Genomic DNA, 23,762 nt, shown 5'->3' with positions numbered 1-23,762 from the left:
GGAGTACCCCTAGGAGTAAGTAAAGTACACATCAGTCCCTGGGCGAGATAATCATTTCCCAGTTCAGGTCAACTGGGTAGATTGCGATTTTCCAAGTACATACATAGTAAACAGAAGATCTCATAGCGAGATCCTTCATTTCCTAATCTGACTGACACTGAGCCTTCTTGTTGCTTTATTATGACCAATATAAATAATTGTTCACGAGCGAGAAAGCCAAAGAAGGATGTTCATCAATTGCTCCTAATAAGCACGGTATTATACATAGTGCTGGTGTTCAAGTGTTCTTTTGGCTAAATCGAACCATGTGGAATCGGCAATTCCGTGAGAACCATGGCTGAGGAACCGATGTTCAGGGTGAGACTTAGCCAGTGACAGGGATGACCCGCAAAAGCTGCTTAGTGTTTTCCTAGAATTTGATAGGCTGTTTTCATTTGGAATGTCCAAGTTTTCGGGAGCATCTGCATATCGGGCGATCGATCGAGATCACGGATTACCCCTTATCGAGTAAATAGTAAAAAAAAAGGGGAATTAGCGTGTTTCATCTCAAGACGGGCTCAATTTGAGCTAGATTTCAATCTTGGATCGTTCGACTATCTAGTCTTTTAGGTATGGACTGTACGGCGAATTCATACGAGATGTCCTTTAATTAAATGATGTGAACCAAGACATGTGCTTGAGTCAATTTGACACCACACTAGCGCGAGCGAAAATCCTAGCAATTCAAATCGCATCCAAGCATTTTGATGTACTTCAGCCGTTTGCGAATCTTTAAACACTCGCTTCACAGCTTTATAGTGATATCAAAAGTTAACTTCGTGTTCCCATCCACTATCAAATCATCACTGGCGGCGGATACGGGTTGCGGCAGCGGGCGACCGAAACTTTATTAGGGCTCGGAAACCCCATAACTCCTCCCTCCATACAGTGAGGGCAGGTGTACTGGAGCTGGAATATACGGATTCCTACCAGAATATCTGGGTATGGATGTAGCAGAGCAGAGAAGAGCAATAGCCAGACGTCATAGCTCGTTACTAGCAATTTCCAAATTGCCAAGGTGCATTGCCTTGACTGTGCAAGGAAAGACGGAGTTGGCCGTGTGGATATCACGTGAGTTACGCAGTCAGAACACGTGGATAACTGACTTGGCGCTTGATCAGATCACATGACTTTATATACACTTAGCCAAACAAGGCATACTCCGCCGCCGAGCTACCATTTCTAGTAATCTTTGTCTATCAATTCAATGCGAGACCCAATCGCGCTGGCATTCAACTCTGTCGGGCAACCTCTGTACTCTTAACGGCACACAATTATTTGGATGTAGACCCAAAGTCATACTAGGCCTATCGCGCGGGGAAGGTTGTGAGTACTACTACTAAAATGTATAATTTAATGCCGAAATAGAGACCAGAGTTACATATAAAATACGGGTCCCAGATGGGATCTGGACATATTGATAGATCCTTCAAATTTTATACCTTCATACTACTAGTATCATTAGCATCGCATCTTCTCAGCTCGAGGACTATCGACGCATATAATTGCTAGCGTCGAAAACGCCATCACAAACGCTGCAAAATGTCTTACGGAAGTCCCCGCATCAAGTTCGCACTTTTTGGTCTGGGCCGCTTGGGAGTCCTTCGTGCTCGCATTCTCGCCTTCCAGCAGCCTCGGATTGAACTAGTCGCTGTCTGTGATACAAAGGCAGGAACCGACGAATGGGCCGCTGAGAACCTGCCTCCATCGGTGCAATACTTCTCTGATCCGCAAGAGTGTCTAAAGAACAGTGGTGCTGAGGCTGTCCTAATCTGTACCGCGACCGCCACACATGCACCCTTGATCCTGCAAGCTCTTGATCTAAACTTGCATGTTATGTGCGAGAAGCCTGTCTCTGTGGACATTGCTACCACGAGGGCAGTGGTTGAGAAGTCTGCTTCTCGGCCAGACCTCAAGTTTCTCGTGCCGTTCACTCGTCGATGTAAGTAATACCAGAGACAGGTATTCACGAATCGAGAAGCTGACTCCCTCTAGATGACAAGTCCTACCGTCAAGCCAAGGCCCTGGTCGATAATGGAGCTCTGGGTGAAATCCATGCTGTCGAAACAACTGGAATTGATCAAGCAGATCCTAAAGGTATGGGACCCTGGAAATCTTGGTTGACGGACTTCTACTTCCCTACAAGATGATAAACTGACGGCTTTATGTAGCCTTTTTCGTATCCTTTTCCGAGCAGTCGGGCGGCATATTTCTTGATTTTGGCATCCACACCGTTCGTCATGGCCCTTATCAAGATGCAATGTCCAAATTACTAAAACCAGACTAGGTTGATGCTGGAAGATACCTATTGGATGTCAAGTCAGGCCTTTCCAACCCCAAGAAACAAGTCAGTAGAGTTATTGCCTTTGGACAGACAGCCGTTTATGGAGACCTAACCAAGTATGGCGACGCCGACAACGCATGGGGCTTAGTTGAATACGCCAATGGCAAGATCTTCAAGACCTATCTCGGTCGTACACTCACCAGCGGATTCGAAGATACTACCCGTTTGTGTGGTACCAAAGGGCATTCAATTATCAGTGCTAACCCGAATGTTGAGGTTCGGGACCGCCTCGGTATTCGGACACAGTCTGTTCCTGATGCATTTACTCTTTTCGATGCCACATTCCTGACTGATCTCGCCGAGTTTGCCGACGCGGTGCTTGACAACAAGCCATTGACATGTCAGCCTGAGGATGCTTTTGAAGCGGGAAAGATTTGCGCTGCACTACAGTACTCGTTCCGCAAGGGTGTGCCCGTATATTTTGATGATGAAGGCTTGCCCATCATGGAGTAATTACCACTCGCAAAAATTGCATATATCTTCATTCAAATATGAATAAAATGAAAATGCTAGAATTTCAGTCTCTAAACCTCCATCCCACCCGTAAATCTGTTGTTCGCATTTCTAACCTGACACACAAGTCTATAGTCATCTTTAGAGACCAGAACCAGAAAGCGAAAGCCAATAGGCAGAAGAAAGACGCCAGGCAACAGGGAGATTTTTGAATGAACCCACAAAGACTACCAGCGAGATAATCGTAGAGCATATTGACTACTATGAAGTTGCAAAAATTTTAGGTACGGATTCCAATTTTACAAATCCGAAGTTACTAGCATGCGTAAGTTCCATACCTCGACGATTGCCTTTAACATATTCGGCTTTGAGATGAACATATCTGCATGGAATCTATGGAATACGACCTTAGGTAAGGTCTTCCATGAAACAAGTGTATAATTGCCCCGGCTTATGGGTTTTTGGGTGTGACTTCAAGAATTGCCTCCCCGCACAACATTGAGTAAATCTCGCCGCGTGTGTAAATGCCCGCGGGAAATTTCCAGAACCAGCAATATTCAATTCAAGAGTTAGAACATGATCGGCCGATTGAGTGCGGACATGCGGGGATTTTATGATGACAGCGAAGAAGACGATACGATTGAAATGCGGCGCAAGTTTCCCAATTAGGTGATTTTTTTTTTTCGAACAGCATGAGCTAAATCATCCATATTGTGATGGGTTTAACTAGATTATTCGGACATAAACATATACATAAATTTGTGTAAAAGCTACCTCTGCCATTTCATGGAGCATATAAACAGCCCTCTGCCGTTCATATCCTCATGAAGTCAGTTTGCCAACACTGCCAGTGCTTAAGAGGTACCTACTGCACCGTCCTCACTCGCCAAAAGACAGAATGGCACCTTTCGTTCAAGAATCAACTGTCATCGACCCCATCCCTAAGGCCAAGTCTCAGCCTGAAAGGGTGGTGCTAGATCATGACAATGTCCCAAAGCCCGTCGCGGACGATTTCATGTACGACTTCAAGTACAACCATAATCTCCCCACCACCGATATCCTGGGCGTTGATATTCCAACCGATTGCGATGCCCAAAAGGAAGCTAGTGACATCATGGAATCGCTTTCCAAGGCTACAGCAGAGGAAGATGCGCAAGCATTCGCTGGACTGTTTCTAGATTATGGTCTGATCCCCCACAAGCAAACCCCGAAATCGTTGATAATCGCTAACATTGTCTTGGATGTATAGGGGTGTGGCGCGATAAGCTCTCATTCACATGGGACTTCCGTACATTCAACTTTCGAGAAGCTATCCTCAAAGCTGCTACCGATCTTTTGCCTCAGACTAAAGCTAGAAATTTCAACTTTCTCGAGCCTGCGCCCACAGTTTCCCGGCCCTACCCGGACTTCTCACAGCTGCAATTTATTGTGTCTTTCGAGACTGAACTTGTGTTTGCTTCAGCAGTTATCAATGCAGTTCTGACTAAAGATGGTTGGAGAATTTACACTATGCATACCGTTGCCGAGGGCCTGAAACAGTTTCCTGAGCAAGACGCACCAGATGGACATATGACTGGTATCACTAGCTGGGAAAGTCAGAGATATGAGGCGATCAACACTGTTGATCCTGAAGTACTCATCATAGGAGGTGGCCAGAAGTATGAACCCGTCTGCCTGAGGTTCCAGATTGGGATATTCTAACTTACTTCGAATAGTGGCCTTGCTATGGCGGCGCGATTGAAGGCTCTTGATATGGAGAACCTAATCATCGAAAAGACCGACGAAGTTGGGGATGTCTGGAAAAAACGTTACGAATATCTTTCTCTGCACTTCCCCCACTGGCCTGATGCACTACCATACTTCAAATACCCTCAACACTGGCCCACTTACACCCCGGCCCAAAAGCAAGGGCTATATATGAACTGGTACGCTTCTGCTCTTGAGCTGAACGTCTGGACAAAATCAGAGGTGGTCAAGGCCGAGCAGAAAGACGGAGAATGGACTGTTTTAGTCAATAAGAATGGCGAGACTCGTACACTTCACCCCAAGCAACTCATAATGGCCACATCGCTATGCGGTATACCGTTCATTCCTAATGTGCCTGGGATGTCTGACTTCCAGGGAGTGGTTCGTCACTCCAGTGCGCACCTTAGTTCCCGGGACTTTGTCGGAAAGAAAGTCTGTGTCGTTGGAACTTCATCTTCGGGTTTTGATACGGCTTATGAATGTGCTCGTTTGGGGATTGATGTTACCCTTCTCCAACGATCACCGACTTACGTTATGTCTTTGACCCATTCTGTTCCGCGTATGCTTGGAGGCTACGCACCTAAGAACGGCAAACTCCCTGATACTGAGATTCAAGACCGTCTGAATTTCTCTACGCCAGTTGGGCCCGGCGAAGAACATGCCAAACGCACTGCTAAGGATCTTGAAGATCTCGATAGGCCCCTGCTCGAAGCCCTTAATGCCCGTGGTTTGCGTACGTGGCGTGGTCAGCGCGACACTGGAAACTCCACATTGGGTCAAACTCGGAATGGTGGATTCTACTTTGATGCTGGTGCCTGCGAGCACATTATCAATGGCGATATTAAGGTTGAAGCGGGGTATATTGAGAAATTCACCCAAGATAAGGTAGTTCTGAACGGTGGTCGTGAGAAACATTTTGATCTTGTTGTCTTTGCCACCGGATTCTCGAACACGATTGATTCCATCAAAGCCACGCTGGGCGAAGATATTGCCAGCCAATGCGGTCCTATTTGGGGTATTGATGAGGAAGGTGAGTACAAGACGGCTTATCGCGAGACCGGAGTTCAGAATATGTGGATCATGGTTGGTTTCCTGCCCATGACCCGTTATGCCTCCAAGTTATTGGCTTTGCGCTTAAAGGCTATAAAAGAGGGCATTTCTCCCCTCCATACAAAATTTGAGATCTAGTTTTGTTCAACGTATCGAGATTTATTCGTCTTTAGATTCCCCGTCCAAGTCAATTATCTACTTTGCGCTTCCTTTATTCGATTTCATTTGCATGGAGTAGTAATGTTAGTAGTGATTATCCCGAGCAGTATTTGGCAGTTTCACCGACATCGACACTTTTACCAAGCTCGATATCTTCAGGAATGTCAATTTTCTTTCTTATTACGACGTATTTGCGAACACGACGTGGATATGAAACCATGATTCTGGGTGGTCTGCGAGGTGCTGGTGGCGGCACTGATGCCAGCGTATCCAACCGTGGGTTTTGCAGGATCCGGCAATACAGCCCCTTTGCCACCACCTTGGACATCCTGGAAGTATACCATCATTTTCAAAAAAAAGGAAGTACAGCCTGTGCATCGATGACGTCGAAGGTTTGCTGTTTTGGCGAAAGTAGATGATAAGTTCAACCCTGGAGAATCTATCTGGATAGACGGGGCATTCCTCCAGCCCAGGAAGGTGTCATCTCTTCAACCATTGGAACCTAATAATGAGAAGGTAAAGGATCCAGGGAATATCCGCTAACATTGGAGCTGTTGTGAAATTATGTGAGATTTTCATGAAATATATGTTTCCAGTTGTTGAAGGGTTGCTCAGGTCGAGAGGAAACGGGAGGGAAAGAAGAGATATGAGAGTCTGGAGTGGAACGGTTGAGTATGGCTGAAACTGGGTGGAAGAAGCAGACATGACACTAACGTTGTACTGTGCGTTCCTATAGTTGCAGAAAGAAGCTTACCAGGCTATAATACTATCTGACAAGATGGACAGAAACAGATTCTTAAAATCCAACTACAAAAGCTTGGTTGAAATTGTTAAATATGGAATAGGTCTGCATTTGGAGATATATTTTCTCTATACCTATAGATAAGTATGTAATCGCAAAGTCAGAATCCAACGCTGGGGACATTACTGCTTGTACCAGTCATCGAAGCCAAGATCCCACCCGAATAGAGGTGTATTGATCCGCTTCGCCTTGCCCTGTGCAGCAAGACCATTCAAAACATTCATGTCTTCGTCAGAGAGAGCAACAACCTGACCATTGCTGATAATTCTATTTTCCGTAATAGTCTTTGGCAGTACGACAACACCTCTGTTGACGTGATAGCTGATGAGTATCGTGGCGGCCGAAACATTGTTCTTTTTTGCGATTTCCTGAATCACAGGGTCGGACATCAGCGGAGCTCCTAGAAATAGTCACGTCAGACCAAATGAGCCATATCGAGGCTTCGCAATGAAACCTACCCTGAGAACCAAGAGGCGAGTATGCCTCGAGCAAGATTCCATGTTTGTCACACCATTCCTTCAGGGCATGCTGAGGAAGAAAAGGGTGTAGCTCAACTTGGTTTACAGCAGGGACAACAGCCCACTTCTTCTTGAGCTCTTCTAGGTAGGGGATTGACCAGTTGGCAACACCAATTGCCTTAACCTTTCCGGACTTGTATACTTCTTCCATCTGGCGCCAAGTCTCACTCTGATCCCAGGATCGGTCTACAGATCGAGTACCATCGGGGTTGACTGGTAAAAGGGCGCTGGACTCGTTCTGCGCGCAAGTATTAGTGGAGGTTATTCTCGAAAGGAATTGACGACCAACTTACAGGAACAAGTCGAACGGGCCAATGAATCAGCTATTATTCGTGTTAGTCAATATCATCAATTGTCGTTCCGAGGGGACCGGGGGTTGAAATACGTAGAGATCGAGGTAATCTGTTTCTAGGGCGTCGAGTGTCTTTTGTAGACCCTCCGCAACATTGGGTTGGTGGGTGTTCCACAACTTGCTGGTAATGAAAATGTTTTCCCGAGGAACACCGCTATCTTTGATACCCTGGCCGACTTCGTGTTCGTTTCCTAGTGAATCCATTAGATTAAGTGGATCCTTTTCTGTGTTGCTCTAACAAACCGTAGATCCTGCAACTCATGAGCCAAAATATAATTTCTCAAATTACAGATGGGACTTACAATGCAGCATCAATATGGCTATATCCGTTCTTCAGGGCAAATGAAACTGCTTGGCGTACTTGACCTGGCTCAGATCTCCATGTCCCTAACGTTCTTGTTAGCGATTGATGCTGATATAGGTAGAATATGGCTTTTCAGGGTGTATCGTACCGAGGCCCACGGCGGGGATCTGTTTGCCAGTATTAAGCTTGAAGTATGTAGGTGGTGCCATGATGGCTGAGGTAACAGAGCGTTGTGATAATATGAAGCCCGGTGTAGCTACTATATAATATAGCTTTATGTCAGATCTGGTAAATGAAGAACAAAGACAGGAAGAGAAGCGGATGGCGATCCTTCTATAACCAAGAAGTTTCATTGATTTTGAATTTAATTGATATTTCTCTAACCTTGTAGAGTATGAATTGAGCAAATGGCACGGAGTTCTGATGTAAACACAATCGCCGCATCCTTCCTAAAGGCGCAATTTTAGGGCACAGTACTCCATGAGGGGTAATTGGAGTAACCCTACGCGCTTCCAAAAAAATAGTATTACTTTTTTTTGTAACCATCCTTACGGAGAGAATTTCGAACGAAGGTTCTGTAGATATATCTCATCATAAATGCCAATATCATGAAACTCACGAGTTATGTCATGACAGAGTCGCAGGCAAAGGCTATGACGCATATAGCAAAATGAAGCCAAGACAGTCGGTCGTTACGTGTGCCCTCTATGATCTGCGTGAGATGCAAGTACACCTAGCTTGATATTACACTATAGCTCTGTGGAAGGATCCCAGTGAATGGGATCCTCCCTTCTCATTGCTCTCAAATCCTCGCATCAACCAGCCCCATTTTCGCCAAAAACCTTCCGACATCTCCCATCCAGACAAGTCCCATGGTGGACTCCAGGCAATAATCCCGCTCCTTTCGATCTCATCATCTGGGAAGCCTTCGAAGAGACCGCCGATGGTATCGGTCCACACTTCGTCCTCCTCGTCAAATATACCCAGTGCTAGTAGGATATTGTCACGCCAACAAGGATGCGGAATTATATCAACCCAGCTCCCGTGCGGAATTGATTTTTGCCAATCAGTGGGATGCAAGGAAGGTGGGATTAAGTCCGGAATAGTTAGAGATGGGAGGAGGTGATAAGCTGCAGTGGCGCATTCTTGGGTCGGGCTGGAGGTCGCAAGGATGAGAGGTTGCAGAAGTATGTGATTCGTCATACTTGCACGAAGAGCATTATACTGCACGAGTATAATAAGATGGTCTGAGGAGAGGGGAAATATATTGGAAGATGGAGTCACTGTGTCCGGGATGATAGGTCCCCTTTTGCCCATCTTTTCCACAACAGATGTAGGACTTCGGATGGAGCAAACGATCTGTTTGTTCTCGACCCAGAATGGCGTGGTACTATCTGAACTGATTTGTGCCCTTTGGGAAGGGTACTTGGCTCATTTTTAGATACTGGCTTGGCTTGCAACGCCTTTCGTCGGCCTATATTCAAGTCAGCCTTAATATGACCGTGAATCGGGGAAAGGAAACTCACGATGAGTTCGTACGTTGTGCCTATTCTGTGTCTTTCGCCGGGATGCTGCGTCTGTGATTCCAGTCCAATCATCCCCTTCATCGCGAGCCTGGCTACGATTAGATATTACAAAAAAGACCTCTGCGGAAGTATGTACTTCTCCGAGCTGGCACATTCGTTCCAGATGCATCACTGGAAGGACCGAGAACGCAGCCATCGTCGAAATGCAATAGCGTATGACTGAGTCCGCATCTCAAGGATCTGATGATGAGACATAAAGTGCGGAGTCTTCAAGCTATGAGAAGGACTGGAAATTTATAAAAAGGGCAACGATTCTCATTGGAAATACATCAATCTATTTGAAGGTTCTAAAACACAAAATCTCGAATATTCAGATTATGTCATTTCATCCAGACTCCCTTCCAGATTTATCTTGGACAACATACATTGTGACGGGAGGAAATTCAGGAATGTAAGTACTCAGAGACAAAACATCGACTTTAATGAGACTCAATCTTATTATTTACAGCTCTAGGGTGTCGTATTAACTTAACTTTCGAAAGTGCATTTGGCACAGTTGCCCGTCTCGTCCAACATAATGCTCACGTCTATATGGGTGTCCGAAATCAGGAGAAAGGCACCAGTTCCATCCAGCGTATTCAAGCTAAATACCCAAACGCTAGAATCACGCTGTTAGACATGGATCATCTTTCTCTAGGATCCGTGGCCTCTGCAGCGGAGAGCTTTCTTTCCAAAGAGCCTGCCCTCCACGGGCTCATCAATAACGCTGGAATAATGGCGACGCCCTTTGAAGCTACGGGAGACGGGTTCGAAGCACAATGGCAGACAAACTATCTCGCCCACTGGGTATTCAAGTCACGTCTTTTGCTAATCCTGCTTCAAACGGCCACGTCGTTAGAGCCAGAGAGTGTGCGTGTAGTTGATTTGTCCAGCTCAGGCCACACCATGGTGCCTAGCGCAGGAATATACTTTGAAGACCTAAACCTCAAAGGCAGAAGCTCCATGGTTAGATATGGACAATCAAAGCTTGGCAATATATTACACGCTAAGATATTGAACAAATTGTGCGGGCCGAATTCACCCCATGCCGTGGCTGATGGGGGCGAAATCTGGACAGCCATAGTGCACCCCGGACTAGTAAAAGGTGGTATCGCGGACAACGCGGACATGCCGTGGCTCCTGAGGAAGTTCTTTCATGTTTATGGGGCGATGGGGGGCATGGTGGATCCTGATGTCGGATCTTGGACTAGTTTATTTTGTGTCGCTAGCCCTGAAATGACGAAAGAGCAAAGTGGAAAGTTCTTCCAGAGAATTGCTCAGGCTGGATGGCAAAGCAAGATAGCCGGGGATACTGAGCTTGCGAAGCTACTTGAGGAGTGGACGGAGAGTGAGATGAAACAGCGAGGGTTTCACTAAGATATACGATGATAGCATTGCTTCCAATTTTTTAGCATCATAAATTTATGGATTGTTTCTGCAAGTGACGCGAATAGTATCAATCCAATATTCCATCGGAATGGAGATATCACAATGGCATTGAAATGCGAAGAAATTAATTTCAGCCATGGAAAGGAATGACAAGCCAGAGTATCAGATTTGAAGTACGCCTGTACTTTATGGGCGAGCGCCCAATAGGTATTACCTATTTTAGTAAAAACTTGAAGCAAGGGCGCTGCCCAAATTGATTATGGTCGTGATCAAGCTCAAGGACTTGATGATATAAAGAATATTGAAACAGAAGAAATAAGCTGGGTTTTACAAAATGCAGAAGAGACCCTCCATGGATTTCCCAAACGCCAAAAAAATGCAATCAAGCTCCAAGAATTGCACCATAAGCATCCTCCACCTCCTTCGCAATCTCCAACAACGTAACAATAATGATTTGATGCGTGACATTAGGCAACTTATCACGCTGCAGTCCAATCCATTCCAATGGGGGCGTTGCTTCGCCCATATCACGCAACTGAGGCGTCTCAATGACCGGCGGCTCCAGAGCAGTATACGTATACTTGGACTGTGGCACATTGACGACAGCCGTAATTTTCTCCTGTTGCTCAGATCCGGCGCCGCCTGCCTCGGAACTGCCACTACCAGGCCCACCTGTGATACGAACCGCAGATGGCGGGAGAGGTTTTCCAAGTCGAGAGGCCAGGGCTCGTGAATGCGTTTCCCACATATCGCGAATGAAGCTGATGCGCGAGTAGTTCCAGCCAACATCGACCTTACCCTCAAAGGTACTGCGGAAAATGTACTCGATCTCTCTGCCTCCGGGGACTTGCCATGTTTCCATCCCAGCGACAAGTCGCGGGACTTTGAGGATTGTTCCACCTCGGGAGTTCGCTGCCCGTTGCGCAATCTCATCGACTGATAATTCTTCAAGTTGGGCGGCGCTGGGACGACTGATACCAGATAAAGCCACGCGAAGTTGACCCAGTGTCAGACCCAATGCGCTATGTATCTTGTTGGACTCAAGTGAGACAGCAAATCGGGCTTGGGCATCGAAGGCCTCCACCTTGAAAATTTGGTTATCGAAGAAAGTGCTTGGAAATGCGCCAAGATTTACATGGCGAATGTTGACAACAACACCTGTATGCAGGGATATTGGCGCCCGTTCTTTTTCTTCGTCTTGTTTCTGAGCGAGCCCTTTAGATTGTACATGGGCTCGATTTGCGGACATGGGGGATTTGCGCCGAAGATATCGTTCGACTTCATGGAGCGATGACTCGTAGGCAGCTTGCTTGTCTTGTACCAAGCGCTGCCAGGCTTGGATCAGCGCCAGGGCCTGGGAGGCTGTCAGGGATGTGCAGAAAACCTGCACCTCATCTCCTTCCAGCATACTGAAGAGTCGCTGGTTGTGCTTTCCAGAGGCATCGCGTACGTTGTACATCAGGAAATTGAACATGGCAATATGCGCGACCAGGAAAGGTTGATAGTCGAAGGAAATCTTGGCCTGGAGATGATGAAAAGCAATTGAGGCTTGGATAAGAGGGGTAGGGCGAGCCTCTTGACTATCTTCTGGCCATTGAATAGAAGTGCGGACCTTGAAGGTCCGAAGCTCAACGAGGCCACTCATACGACCCTTGCTCTCGATGCTCACGCTGTCAAAATTGATACACATACTTTGTTCACTGTCGGAAGTCTTGTTGGATGACACCCAGACGTTGTCAATAGCAAATTGTGCTTTTCCAAGAGTCGAACCCAAGTCAAGTTGAAGTTCCAGTTTCTCGATAGCAATGGTGGTATTCCATGGGAATGCAGAGGCCGAGGCAACCTGTTGATAACGTTGGACAATATAGGGCTGTGAAGCTTCGGCAGCCGATGGAGCAGGAGTTGGCCGAGGGCTAGGTTCATCATCGGACGGCAACCAGATTTCCCGGAACAGCAGCGAGTCTTGTACTTGCTTGGCATTCAGTGAAACCTTCATGGGGCTGACTTTCAATATGGCCGACATTCCACTGGTACGGCCAAGATGTTTACTGTTCATGAGCGACAACACCATGGATTTGACTTCAAAACTGGCTGTAGACTCATTAGAGTATACATGTTTGACCGAAGCTTCTAGGTTGTTGAATGCTAAAGACAACGCCAGGAAGCGTGCTTGCTCCGCCGATTGAACAGTATTGACAGTCACATACACGCTCTCGAATCGGGCGGTTGCTGCGACTCTGGCAATCGGCTGGCAGCTTAGACTGAATTCTTGCTTGTCAAACAACAGCCCCAGGTTGACCCTGCAGCGTCCAAGAATTGATGTGGGGTCTTGCGCTCCAAATGAAGTTTCTTGCATCAAATGTTGAGGCTGCAGCCTGGATGAAGTAGACGGGCGACGCTCTTGAGGTCGTTGAACATCTAGGTCTTGTGGTCTTTGCTGGTCGTGAGAGCCTTGCTGACTTTGTTGTTCACTCATAATCTCTTTCACTGTCGCAGTCATTTGCTTGACCAGAGGCACAAGTGTCGGATAGAGCACGTTCGTGGATGGATCAACCTTGAGTTCAGCGTTGAGAGCTGGGTCATCCTCCCCATTGTCCTCGAAATGAACCTTGACTGCCACACCTGGGGCCCGGAGCGTCGCCGTGGTTGCAGAATCACCTTCGACAAATTGTCTATATTTGACCTCGGAGATTCGGCTGTTCTTAAGTGAGGCTGCCGGCTGAGATTCGGGGTTGTCCCCTTGGTTGCCTTGCAGAGTGACAGTGGCACCAGCAAAGTCAACATCGACGAAGACAGAACGCAGGCGTCGGTTTCCGAAAAGGCTACGGTCTTTTTGAGCGTTGTTGCTGTTGTTGCTATTTTCCTCATCTGCCGATGGTTGAGTCGCCCAGGCAGCTTTGCCTTCTCGAAGGGCTTCAGAAGCAGTGGCCATTGAGTTTCGTATCATATTAGCTGGGATAATGAATTCGGAAGTCGCCCTGATGTCCAGGGATTTACCAGCTGCCTGAAATGCAAGCCATGTATCTTTGCCACTGGAATAGTAAGCAACGTTGAAGACCAACTCTGGCATGAGTGCGGAATTGAGGGAGCGTTGTTTTCTGGATGCCCGGAATGGCACCATTTGTAGTTGCATGTCTCCAATGCGAAGCTTAGCTGAATTTTTCTTCTTGTTAGATAGCTCCACCTGCTGTATTGAAAAGACCAAATCTTCAGGCTGACGGCCAAAGCTTCCAGCCACGGATCCAGACATATTCCAAGCGACCTGGATATCTAGGAATTCCAAAGAATACAACGCATTCAAAAACGTCTGCGGCGCGTTCTCATCATTCAAATGGATCTCAGGGGCTTCTGATTGAGCTTCAGGTATGTCGTGATTGCGATGCCGAAGTCTCCTGAGCCGTTTAACTTCGTGAGAAAGATCGAGTGTTTTGATCCGTTCTTGCGTGTAAATTGCAATATCAACCACCAAAGCAGCTGTTTCTGCAAAGAGCTCGATGTCAAACTTGTCACTTGTAAAATGATAAGCGCGCATAACCTCTCCATTCTCACGAACAGTCGAGGTGCCAAGTAGTTTGACTGCTGCGGCAAGCCCACCATAGAATGTGCTTTTTGATCGTTCACGCCTGCGTAGTTCGAAGCTGATTTGAGAGGCATCGACGCTGAACTCTGGATAATCCATAGTATAGCCACGATCGAGACCATTTTGAAGACGCATCTGCATCATACCAAGACTGAGAAGCATCTCTGCCGAGTAACTCCTGCCCTTCAAACCCGGAGCAATGGCATGGATTTCAATACCCGCCATGGTGAGACGAGACTTATACAATACGACGGTATCCTCTGTCGGGGCCTTGGGCCCTGGTGATTTTTCCCGCAATGACAAAACATCCTTTAAATGAGAATTGACAACACCCACATTCTGCTTCAGATCCGAAACAAGGTGCGCGATATCGGGCCCAGTCAAAACAGCAAGAAGACTTCGCACCGCACTAGCCTCCAGTCGAATGAGCTCTATGGTCATATCAACCTCCAACTCCTTTCGGTCAGGCAAGAGATTTGCCAAAATTCGGCCATTGGTTGGGGGTATCTCAAGGACCGACAATGAATGAGACTTAGAACCATCTCCAGACATGAACTTATGGAAATTCTTTTTGACATCAAAGTCGATTTCGATTTTAGAATTTTCAGTGGGCATAACGGACATACGTGCGACATCACCAATGATGACATATGTCAAGGATGGCAGAAGGCTAAAACTCAGCCTGTAGTCATCCAAAAACATGGCCACGTTAAGATTGTTCGTCGTCGTCTTTTTGGACGCAACAGATGCCAATTCTACATCACGCTTAGGAAGCTTGACGTTACCAATGAGTTGATGGATGTACCAGACTTCATCTGCTATCAGACGGTCCGCTGTATGTGCCAAGCTGACTGGGTCCTGAGCCATATCGAAGCGCAGCTTCTTGCACGAGCTAGTGACCTTCCAGTCACGCTGGCACTGAACATTCTGATCTTCAGAAAGAAGGGAGAAATAGAGGTATGGATCAGCGATCCTCGATAGCAAAAGAGTTGTTGATTGACTTCGAAGTTCCGAAGAGCAAGCTGCAGCGCTGAAGAGAAGAGCAAGTTTGTCCGTTGTAGAATCCTTGGTACTGGATGAGCAGTGAACGATGGAGCCACGCAATGAACGAGATACCAAAGCAAGCTTGATATTGATGCCATCAAGGGTAATGGAACCGAAATCAGTACCAAAAACGAACTGCAATTCAGTTGGTATTTTTTCCGTGATTTCCCTCTGCATTGGCGTTGCGCCAGGTTTCGATTCCAGCTTGATGTTTGACATGACTTTTATCACACCTTCGATAAGATCTACTATCTCCCATCGAAGACGCAAAGCTGCTGAAGAGTTGTACATTTGACAACTGACAACTTTCTTGTGCTTCGCCGGGCTTTCTCCTTGGATTGCCATTTCTGGGATCAGCGATGTAATGGTCGACAGGTTCTCAACAATGAGATCACTTTCTCTTGGGCCAGGGTCCAAAGAAAACTTGAAAGTTTTAATGGTACCTGAGAACGAAATGGAAGGATCTTTAGCCGAAGGCTTGAGTTCATGAGTCGACCAGACCCTACGCATGACATAGCTTTTTCCCACATGAGCTAGATCCCAGGCCCGCCACTTGTCAAAGCCGGTCAGAACAGTCGATCTAGCATTGGGAGGTAATGTCAAATTTTCGCTCTGGCAGTTCTTTTCTAGCTCACGTTGAAGATGCACTGGCATATTCTTGTACACGTTGCGTATGCGAGAGATGATTTTCCAAGAATCGTGCTGTCGCAAATGAGTCGAAGCAACTCTCAGTACATAAGAAATGCGCGCCAAGAAAGGCGGATCTGGGATGTCAGCAGCGGACTGGGTGATAAAGTAAATTAAGAGTCGCAGGCGCCGTTTGCTAGACGAGGAGACTTGTTGTAAAGCCGACGTTGCTGAGTCAAACATCGTCGTTGCTCGCCGTACCAGTAAGGCCAAGCCCTCCACGGACTTGGCAGATGTGACTGTATTAAAGTATCGCATTTGAAGATGGGACCGAATGTTAGGTGTAGTAACCAGCCAGAAATTCATATCACCAAGGCTACAGTCGAAGACAGCCTTCTCCTGGAATGTGTCTGCTCGACTGCCCTCGACTGCGACGGATGCGTGGTCAGCGGCAGCATGAACTGTGATGCCTTGCTTGACACCTTCAAGCAGATCCCCCTTCTGCCTCTGGACCCTACGTTGGACCTCCGTTCGAAGTTGATAAAGCTCGACTGTGTAAACGTCTCGGAATCTGACTTGTTGGTTTTCGGGAGACTCGGAAACGTCAACCAGCCTTAGTTGGATGTTTGGGATGCGCAAAGCCACAGAGGTCGTCTTCTTCGGTTGACTCATGGATTTATCATATCCGACAATATCAGAGATGACATCCTTCTGAAGAGCGTCCATTATCTGGATAGGGTGTTTCGGTTCAAACCCATCAAGTAACGAAGCCAAGCTATGAAGAAACCTCGGGGTGCAAAATCCCCTAATTCCCAAAGGAAGGTCGATGGCAAAGTTAGTATATGTTGTGTGGTCATCCTCGAACGTGAGGAACATGGATTGATTATTTGGGTCGATATCATCATCTTCTAGACGTCGCTTTTCTGCAGCTAAAGGGAGCTCAGTTGTGTCCAAAGAAAGCTTGTGATAAGAGAACTGCGGCAAAATCCAAGGGTTTGCATCGCGAATTGCTGCAGAGGAGTATGGAGTTGCTCTGGGAGTGAAATAGACGCTATCGGTATCTTTGACCCGATTAGACCAGCTAATGTCCCGGAAAGGAGGATCTGGTCGTTGGGTCTGTTCAGAGCTGATAAGTGCTTCCATCTCCTGCTTTGTGCGAGAGTTGACACTCCGAAGGCTCGATGTTTCAGAGGGCACCAAAAAGCTCCCCCCGCTGCGATTGGAGGGACGGACCCCGGAGCGTTTACCAAAGGAGTGGGTGCTTCTTGAATCAAATCTTCCTTGAATAGGCTCGGGCATTGAAGGGATAGCCATCGTTGGGGGTGACAAATCCTCATTAGCAGATGGCGAAGTTGGCCCAACCTCTTCCCAATCAAACAATAGCCACTGAGCCCGACAAGTCCGCTTGTCGTGGGCCTTGATGTGTTCCTGCTGAAGACGACGGAGCTCGCCAATGCCTCTTCTACGCATAGCCATTTTCAGTCCAATTGATAGCTGGACGATACCCAAAGTATGCACAATCTTCTCTTGGGATCGAAGGGCATATGCAGCATTATCGCGATCAATGGCAGCAAGTGTGATATCAGACACGAACAAGCTCATGCGTTTCGAAAACTTGGAGTTAACCCAATCATTGAAATTGATCGCTAGCGGGCTAGATTTCAAAATCACGGCAACTTGGTCAAGCAGGATAGAAACATGGATCGAGTCAATCTTCGCTCTCAAGAACGTCACATCATACAAAGCCGGAGGAAAGAGCGGTGCGAGAGAATTTTCTTCATTATCAAATGAAAAGTCGAAGCTCTTGAGGCTGGAACCCAGACACTGAAGGAATTCTGTGGTGCATTCACCGAGGATCTTCCCAACATCAAAATCCCAATTGCAAACATAAGTGGGTTCGGCGGGCGGAAGGCCGAACAAACGATGACCATACGCTGAAAGGCCATCAATAAATAGCTGAGTGCCTGAAACGAATGTCGATCCATCCTGCTGAACAGATTGTAGATCGACCTTCAGTGGACTAATCGAAAGCTGCATGTCCATGTAGTAGTTTGTAAAACGCAAGTCTACTTCGAGGGAGGCGGCAGAAAGCCTTGAGCATCTCATTTGATCATAAATGCTCTCGGGAAGTAGAGCGCAGGGACTGTCGACAGTGACATGAACCAGCACATCCATATCATTGGACTTTCTATTCGGGTTGATTCCCGTCGGGTTGGAAGGGGGTTCGTCTGCATAAACCAATTCTTGGTATTCTTCAAGGGTCCTGAAATGCATTTCTTCGCCAAAATAATTCTCTCGGACGGTCATGAAACTCTTGATCAAGAACCCGTAAAGATACAATCGAGGCGAAGCTCCACCAATGTTGAGCACCAATGTGTCCGTTAACTCTGGTGAGGTCATGTGGAAATAGTTGTATGACCCGTCAATGAACAGATTGTCCAATGTGGCCATGTGTTTTCCTGGCAAGAAGGTATGCAAGGTATCCCAGTCAGGTGTCAGATAATCAACTCCTCCATCCTCAAGATTGACTTTGAATTCGACGGCGTTCTGGTCAGGCTGAAATTTATCTAGTGGGATCATCACGTTCGCTGTCAGTGTCTTCCCTTTGATGATAATGAATCGATTGTCTTCCAAATCAGTTGGATTGCTGATAATATTTCGGTCATTGACATTCACAAAAAGCTGCAGGTTTGAAAAGACAAGATCAATATTGTAAATGAATGGTACGAATGTATAGTAGTCGGATGGTGGTCCGGATGCCCAATCGCTGACAAGATCAGTCAAAAGAAAGATATGATCTCGTAGAAGGAAGAGTTCCAAATCGTAGCTGTGGACAGTGAAATTCCATTTCCTCAGACTATTCCAAACGAGAGGGTTAGACAGATCACAAGTGACAAGCTGTCTAGGGCACTGCCAAAGAAGTCCATGATTGACACTTGAAGACAACTTCGAATCCCGCAAGTCAAGCGAAAGCTCATTTCGAAAGCCCAGACTAGAGGCCGCCATGTCCATGGCATATGTGATAGAGGAATCGGGTGCCACGCGAAGAGAGAGCCATCCAAATGGACGAATGTCAGGCCCCAGCGCACCTTTTTCACCTTCTTTCGGGCGAGACTTTCTCCTCTCTTGTTGATTTTTCGCTTTAGATGAGCCGCCAATAGCATTTGCACGGCCTTTCCATTGCCAATCTTTGGACTGCTCGCGGGTCGGGATCCGAAGTTCAAGTTCTGCATTTATCTCAACACGTAGCTTGAATGCTGTGCTTTGTCGTAATACCCCCGGTGCTAATTGCTCTGCAGGGTCAGAGCTTCGGTAGAAATTTGGAAAGAAAATATTTTGCAAACCAACTCGCTCTCTGTCGGTCCACGGCCCATAGTTGATAGTACCGCCATCAAGTTTCATGTCGATGCCCCATTCCGGGGGAAGGGTGTGGTTGATATTGTTGTCTGTGCCATCATGACTGGTTCTGGCGGACGCCAAATGCTGTGGTCCCACTCGTCCTGGGATATCCCAAAAATAGGTCAAGTCTAAGCTAGGGCTATCAACAATTGTCGAGAATCTAGCATACTCGACAGAATTCCATTGTTCATGATCATCGCCATCGTCTTGATCTAAATAGCGGGACAGTCCAGTCCAACGAACCTCTGGAAAGTTAGCTTCGCTTCTTGGCATATCTCCTGCTTGTTTGATGCTCGCATGGAATGACTCCACGGAACTTTGAAAGTATGGAACAAGACCTCGAATTCCATTCCACACCTTGCGCTTGTGGGATCGAAAGCTAAAGAACTGTCGTCGCTTTGTGCGGTTGGAAGGATCTTCTTCATTCGCAGTGGCTAGGAGCTTGGCGCTTGCGATCTGACTTTGTTTAAAGTCGGGATTTGGACGCATCTGAATGACGGGATGATTGAACTTGAACGAGAAGAGTTGCCGGTAGAGATCCAAAGGTCCGGCGTTACATGCAGCAATAGCTCCCGTCGCACTGTCAAACGTAGTGGTCAAGACAGATCGCGTGTTTTCATTTCCTAGCACAACAGCACCCTTGGTGCATTCAAGCTTGACTGGAAGAAGTTCAAGCATGTTCGAAACAGGATCCGATAACTCAGATTGACGAAGGTCGTTTTTTGGGGGTCGTATACCATCGCTGTCTGTCGCCTCGCGCCTTGGCGAGCTATTGACTGAAGGCTTTTGTTCATTCTGGGATCGGATATTCACTGTGTCGTTGCTAGGTTGACGTTCTGGTTGAGAACTAGCGAATGTCGTCGGCGAATATGGGTTGCCCTCGTTCTTATCCAAATCACTATCTCTGGTGTACCCAAATCCAGCTAGGATACTATCATACGCCGGGCTGCGATTGTAAATGAACCACTCTAGACCATAGACCTTGATTGAGATGCGACACGGTAGCTCAGTCGCTTTCCCAACCCCGCCTTCTTCCCCGCAGGCCTTTTGATTCTCGTGAGTACCTGCAGAGTCGCCCGATTGACCTTCAGATGTGTCTGGTCCTCCTGTCTTGCGCCGAACTTCTGAAAGATCCGTCCGTTCCACATTGCGCTTCCAGTACCTCCATGTTATGAACCCGCCATGTATGAAGATTGTCTCGTTCGACCCATGATAGCGTATACCCTTGAAGAATATTCTTCCACCAAGTAAAGAGATCTGAAGTGCATTTATGTCGACATAGACGCGGTAGTAATGCCAAGTGTAGGCTCGAATCGCATATGATAGGAGGGCCGCGAACAATCGATTAAAATACAGTAGGAAGAACAGAACCCTGTGAACAGTTAGCAGGAAATTCCGAGCATAAAATAAAAAAATATTTCATATCTTTATCAACTCACAGAATACATGATACAATCAGTTCCAAAAGAAAAAACCTAGAATGATCAGTAACGCGATCCTCGGAAGACAAAAACAGGAGCTCCGACAAACCAATTGAAGCTTGGATCTGGCGTCAAGTAGGAAGCCGTCAAGCTTGTACTGGCCATTTCTCCATACAGTCACCAGACAGCATACGCATCCTCGAATTCAAAATGACTCGCGACAGACGAGTCTAAATGCGCGCGCCGTAAAATCTGTAGGGAAGTTTGTTACAATTCGAAGGTTGATAATCCGCGGAATGCGGGCATTCAAGGCGGTGTCACGAGAGAAGATCGTCATCGACCAAAGACGCCCTCTTCCTTCTGCCAACTATTCAACGAACTACTCCCTTTTGAAGGCCACTTGATAGCGTATTTGATGCGTTGAGCTTGGCGAGATGAAGTGGTATCTTTGAAGATTCGCGGCGTTTTAAACCCGCGCTCATTTACAGTCAACTCTCTTATCCATCATGACGGGCCCTCCGAAAGGTACGGGCACAAGCCTGGCCAAAGCAATCATTATTACTTCTGGCGTTGCTGCTCTGGTAGCTTCGCTACTCTCTATAGTGTGAGTCTGTTTTCTATATTTAATTGGAGTATCCGGGAATAATCTCATTTGGATCACCTTCGATAATCTACTTGAGCTGTTAAGCTAACATCTCCTTGGAACCTTACAGATCGATATGGTTTCAGACGTACGATATATCCTGAGCTCAACTTCAAGCTTTCCATCGGCCCCAGATACTAAGAGTAGTCTTACTCTAGGAAAAACTATCGAAAGCCGTTACTCCAAAGATACGTAGTGCGCATATTACTGATGTCAGTGTTTTGGTGGCAGCCTTGGGTAAAGCTCAGGGGGGGAAGAGGACCGCATCATATGAATACTGATTGTGACCAGGGTACCAATATACGCGGCATCGTCATGGACAAGCATTATCTCGTTGCGAGCGGCACAGTTTCTTGATCCGATTCGAGATATATATGAGGTCCGTTGCTCTTTATTCAAAGCGCTTCAGACTAGACTGGTTCTGATAACATGGACGTCAATAGGCTTTCACCATCTATACCTTTTTCCAACTTCTCATAAATTTCCTTGGAGGAGAGCGGTCCGTAATTATTATGGCCCATGGCCGTCCTCCGGTTTCTCATGCTTGGCCACTTAACCACTGTCTCAAGAAGATTGACATCTCTGACCCTCATACCTTCTTGGCCGTGAAGCGAGGTATTCTGCAGTATGCCTGGCTCAAACCGATTCTGGCAATCGTCTCGATCATTATGAAAGCAACGGATACCTATGAAGAAGGGTACTTGGGCATTACCTCTGGCTATCTCTGGACGGGTATCGTGTACAACATCAGTGTGACAGTTAGCCTGTACTCCCTCGCCATGTTCTGGGTGTGTTTGCATGATGATCTCCTGCCATTCCGACCCATCCCGAAATTTCTATCCGTCAAACTCATTATCTTTGCTTCATACTGGCAAGGGTTCTTCTTGTCGATTCTGCAATGGCTCGGAGCCTTTGGCAACGGCCTTGCCGGGTATACCCCCAACAATCTCGCCGCGGCTATTCAAGATAGTCTCATCTGCTTTGAGATGCCCATCTTTGCCATAGTACACTGGTATGCTTTCTCATGGCATGATTATGCAGATCCAACGGTCTCAGCGGCTCGAATGCCAGTGAAATATGCCTTGCGTGACGCCTTTGGCATTAAAGACCTGGTAGAGGATACGAAGCTTACCATGCGTGGCGAAAACTACGAGTACCGAATATTCGACTCAGGCGACAATGTCATTGCGCACGAGGAGTCCCATTCGCGAGTCAAGCGAGTGATGGATGGAATGCGATATGAGCGGGGCGGAAAAGCGAAGTATTGGATTCCCAAGCCAGGCGAGGCCAGTAAGCCTGGTGAAGTCAACAGTCGCACTCCGTTGCTCGCCGGCGGTGACTCTAGTCAACGGGGTCGAAGTGAACGGGGTAGTCGCGGTTCAACTGAGAGATATCGATCATACAGTGAGATTGACATCACGATGGACGATGAGGATGAACGACTTTTCACAAATGCTCGAGCGCTGGAATATGGAGATTGGCATGTAAGTTGGGCGCCAAACTTGCTCAAGTCCCACGACGTCTCTGTGTTTTACTTTCAAACAGGATCACTAACTTCCGACAGTATCCGGTCATTACAGCGAACGAGGTCCCTCGAGACCAGCGCATGTCAGCCAGCCGGAGTTACCAAAGGTCGAATTCAGGAAGTAATGTGCAAAAGGCTCGTTCCCATCGGAAGGGCCGAGCATCGGGCAGCGAAAACAGGCGACCTGCCAGCAAATCCAGCAGAAGCTCGGAAGTACCTCGTCCCTTGCAGCGCAACGCTAGTTCAAGCAGCTCGCAGAATTCGCGGTCTAGCCAACGAGTCGACCTCGTGGTTGAAAATCATGAGGCTGAAGAAGAAGAACGAGAGCAGGCCAAGCGAGCATTGGGCTCTGCTTGGGCGGGTGGTGAACCCCGACGTTTCTCGTAAGTTACATCTCCTATTATTGATTCATTGGCTCCCAGGTGCAAATGAACATCGTTGGATTGACCCTGCTCATTTTCCAGGAGACTGGATGGAGAACCAATCGAAGAAGAGTCTGAGACCGAAACTCCGACTAGAGCAGCCCCAGCCGAAGCTAGTCCGGACGATCGCGGGCAACAATCCAATCGATGGACTTACGATGGCCTGGATGAAGATAGGGATGTATGGGGTCGATAGATATAGGATCTCGGGAACTTTTTTCTGTATGATTCCAAATTTTCCACAAAAAGGCTGCAATTAGTTTTGACCTGCGAGTATCAATTTTCCAATGGAGTGCCAAGCGTAGAAGTTGTGTAGCCGCCGAGGAAGCCCGATGAAACAGGCCATTAAGTATTGGAAATAACTAGTAATGATAATCAAA

The 23,762-nt window shown here is 47.1% G+C and overlaps 7 protein-coding genes across 7 annotated transcripts; 4 read left to right on the top strand and 3 right to left on the bottom strand.

Annotated features, from left to right (window-relative positions):
• Positions 1-1,581: 1,581 nt before the first annotated feature.
• On the top strand, positions 1,582-2,836 carry N7469_009927 (putative NAD binding Rossmann fold oxidoreductase; the record flags this gene model as incomplete). Its single annotated transcript, XM_056648832.1, has 4 exons — positions 1,582-1,981; positions 2,035-2,136; positions 2,211-2,272; positions 2,327-2,836. 4 exons carry the CDS (start codon positions 1,582-1,584, stop codon positions 2,834-2,836), a joined length of 1,074 nt encoding a protein of 357 aa, XP_056495963.1.
• Positions 2,837-3,734: 898 nt separating this feature from the next.
• N7469_009926 (flavin-containing monooxygenase) lies at positions 3,735-5,770 on the top strand (the record flags this gene model as incomplete). The annotated part of the gene is made up of 3 exons (XM_056648831.1): positions 3,735-4,020; positions 4,086-4,494; positions 4,552-5,770. 3 exons carry the CDS (start codon positions 3,735-3,737, stop codon positions 5,768-5,770), a joined length of 1,914 nt encoding a protein of 637 aa, XP_056495962.1.
• A 115-nt stretch (positions 5,771-5,885) lies between these two features.
• Positions 5,886-6,119, bottom strand: N7469_009925 (uncharacterized protein; the record flags this gene model as incomplete). The annotated part of the gene is made up of 1 exon (XM_056648830.1): positions 5,886-6,119. The coding sequence occupies one exon, from the start codon at positions 6,117-6,119 to the stop codon at positions 5,886-5,888; it is 234 nt and encodes a 77-aa protein (XP_056495961.1).
• A 596-nt stretch (positions 6,120-6,715) lies between these two features.
• N7469_009924 (putative glycerol dehydrogenase (GCY1)) lies at positions 6,716-7,976 on the bottom strand (the record flags this gene model as incomplete). The annotated part of the gene is made up of 7 exons (XM_056648829.1): positions 6,716-6,993; positions 7,052-7,349; positions 7,405-7,434; positions 7,497-7,654; positions 7,707-7,714; positions 7,766-7,850; positions 7,916-7,976. The coding sequence occupies 7 exons, from the start codon at positions 7,974-7,976 to the stop codon at positions 6,716-6,718; spliced, it is 918 nt and encodes a 305-aa protein (XP_056495960.1).
• A 1,694-nt stretch (positions 7,977-9,670) lies between these two features.
• Positions 9,671-10,709, top strand: N7469_009923 (uncharacterized protein; the record flags this gene model as incomplete). Its single annotated transcript, XM_056648828.1, has 2 exons — positions 9,671-9,744; positions 9,836-10,709. 2 exons carry the CDS (start codon positions 9,671-9,673, stop codon positions 10,707-10,709), a joined length of 948 nt encoding a protein of 315 aa, XP_056495959.1.
• A 394-nt stretch (positions 10,710-11,103) lies between these two features.
• N7469_009922 (uncharacterized protein) lies at positions 11,104-20,957 on the bottom strand (the record flags this gene model as incomplete). Its single annotated transcript, XM_056648827.1, has 3 exons — positions 11,104-20,743; positions 20,811-20,846; positions 20,902-20,957. The coding sequence occupies 3 exons, from the start codon at positions 20,955-20,957 to the stop codon at positions 11,104-11,106; spliced, it is 9,732 nt and encodes a 3,243-aa protein (XP_056495958.1).
• Positions 20,958-21,298: 341 nt separating this feature from the next.
• N7469_009921 (OSTA/TMEM184 family protein) lies at positions 21,299-23,578 on the top strand (the record flags this gene model as incomplete). The annotated part of the gene is made up of 5 exons (XM_056648826.1): positions 21,299-21,396; positions 21,727-21,814; positions 21,879-22,919; positions 23,000-23,343; positions 23,425-23,578. 5 exons carry the CDS (start codon positions 21,299-21,301, stop codon positions 23,576-23,578), a joined length of 1,725 nt encoding a protein of 574 aa, XP_056495957.1.
• Between the last annotated feature and the right edge of the window lie 184 nt (positions 23,579-23,762).

The sequence above is a fragment of the Penicillium citrinum genome, assembly GCF_028827155.1.
Source record: "Penicillium citrinum strain IBT 23319 chromosome Unknown utg000009l:1.0-4274883.0:1.0-4276374.0, whole genome shotgun sequence".
Taxonomy (NCBI): Eukaryota; Fungi; Ascomycota; class Eurotiomycetes; order Eurotiales; family Aspergillaceae; genus Penicillium; species Penicillium citrinum.
The sequence above is the reverse complement of the archived record's forward strand: the minus strand, read 5'-3'. Positions and strand labels throughout refer to the sequence as shown.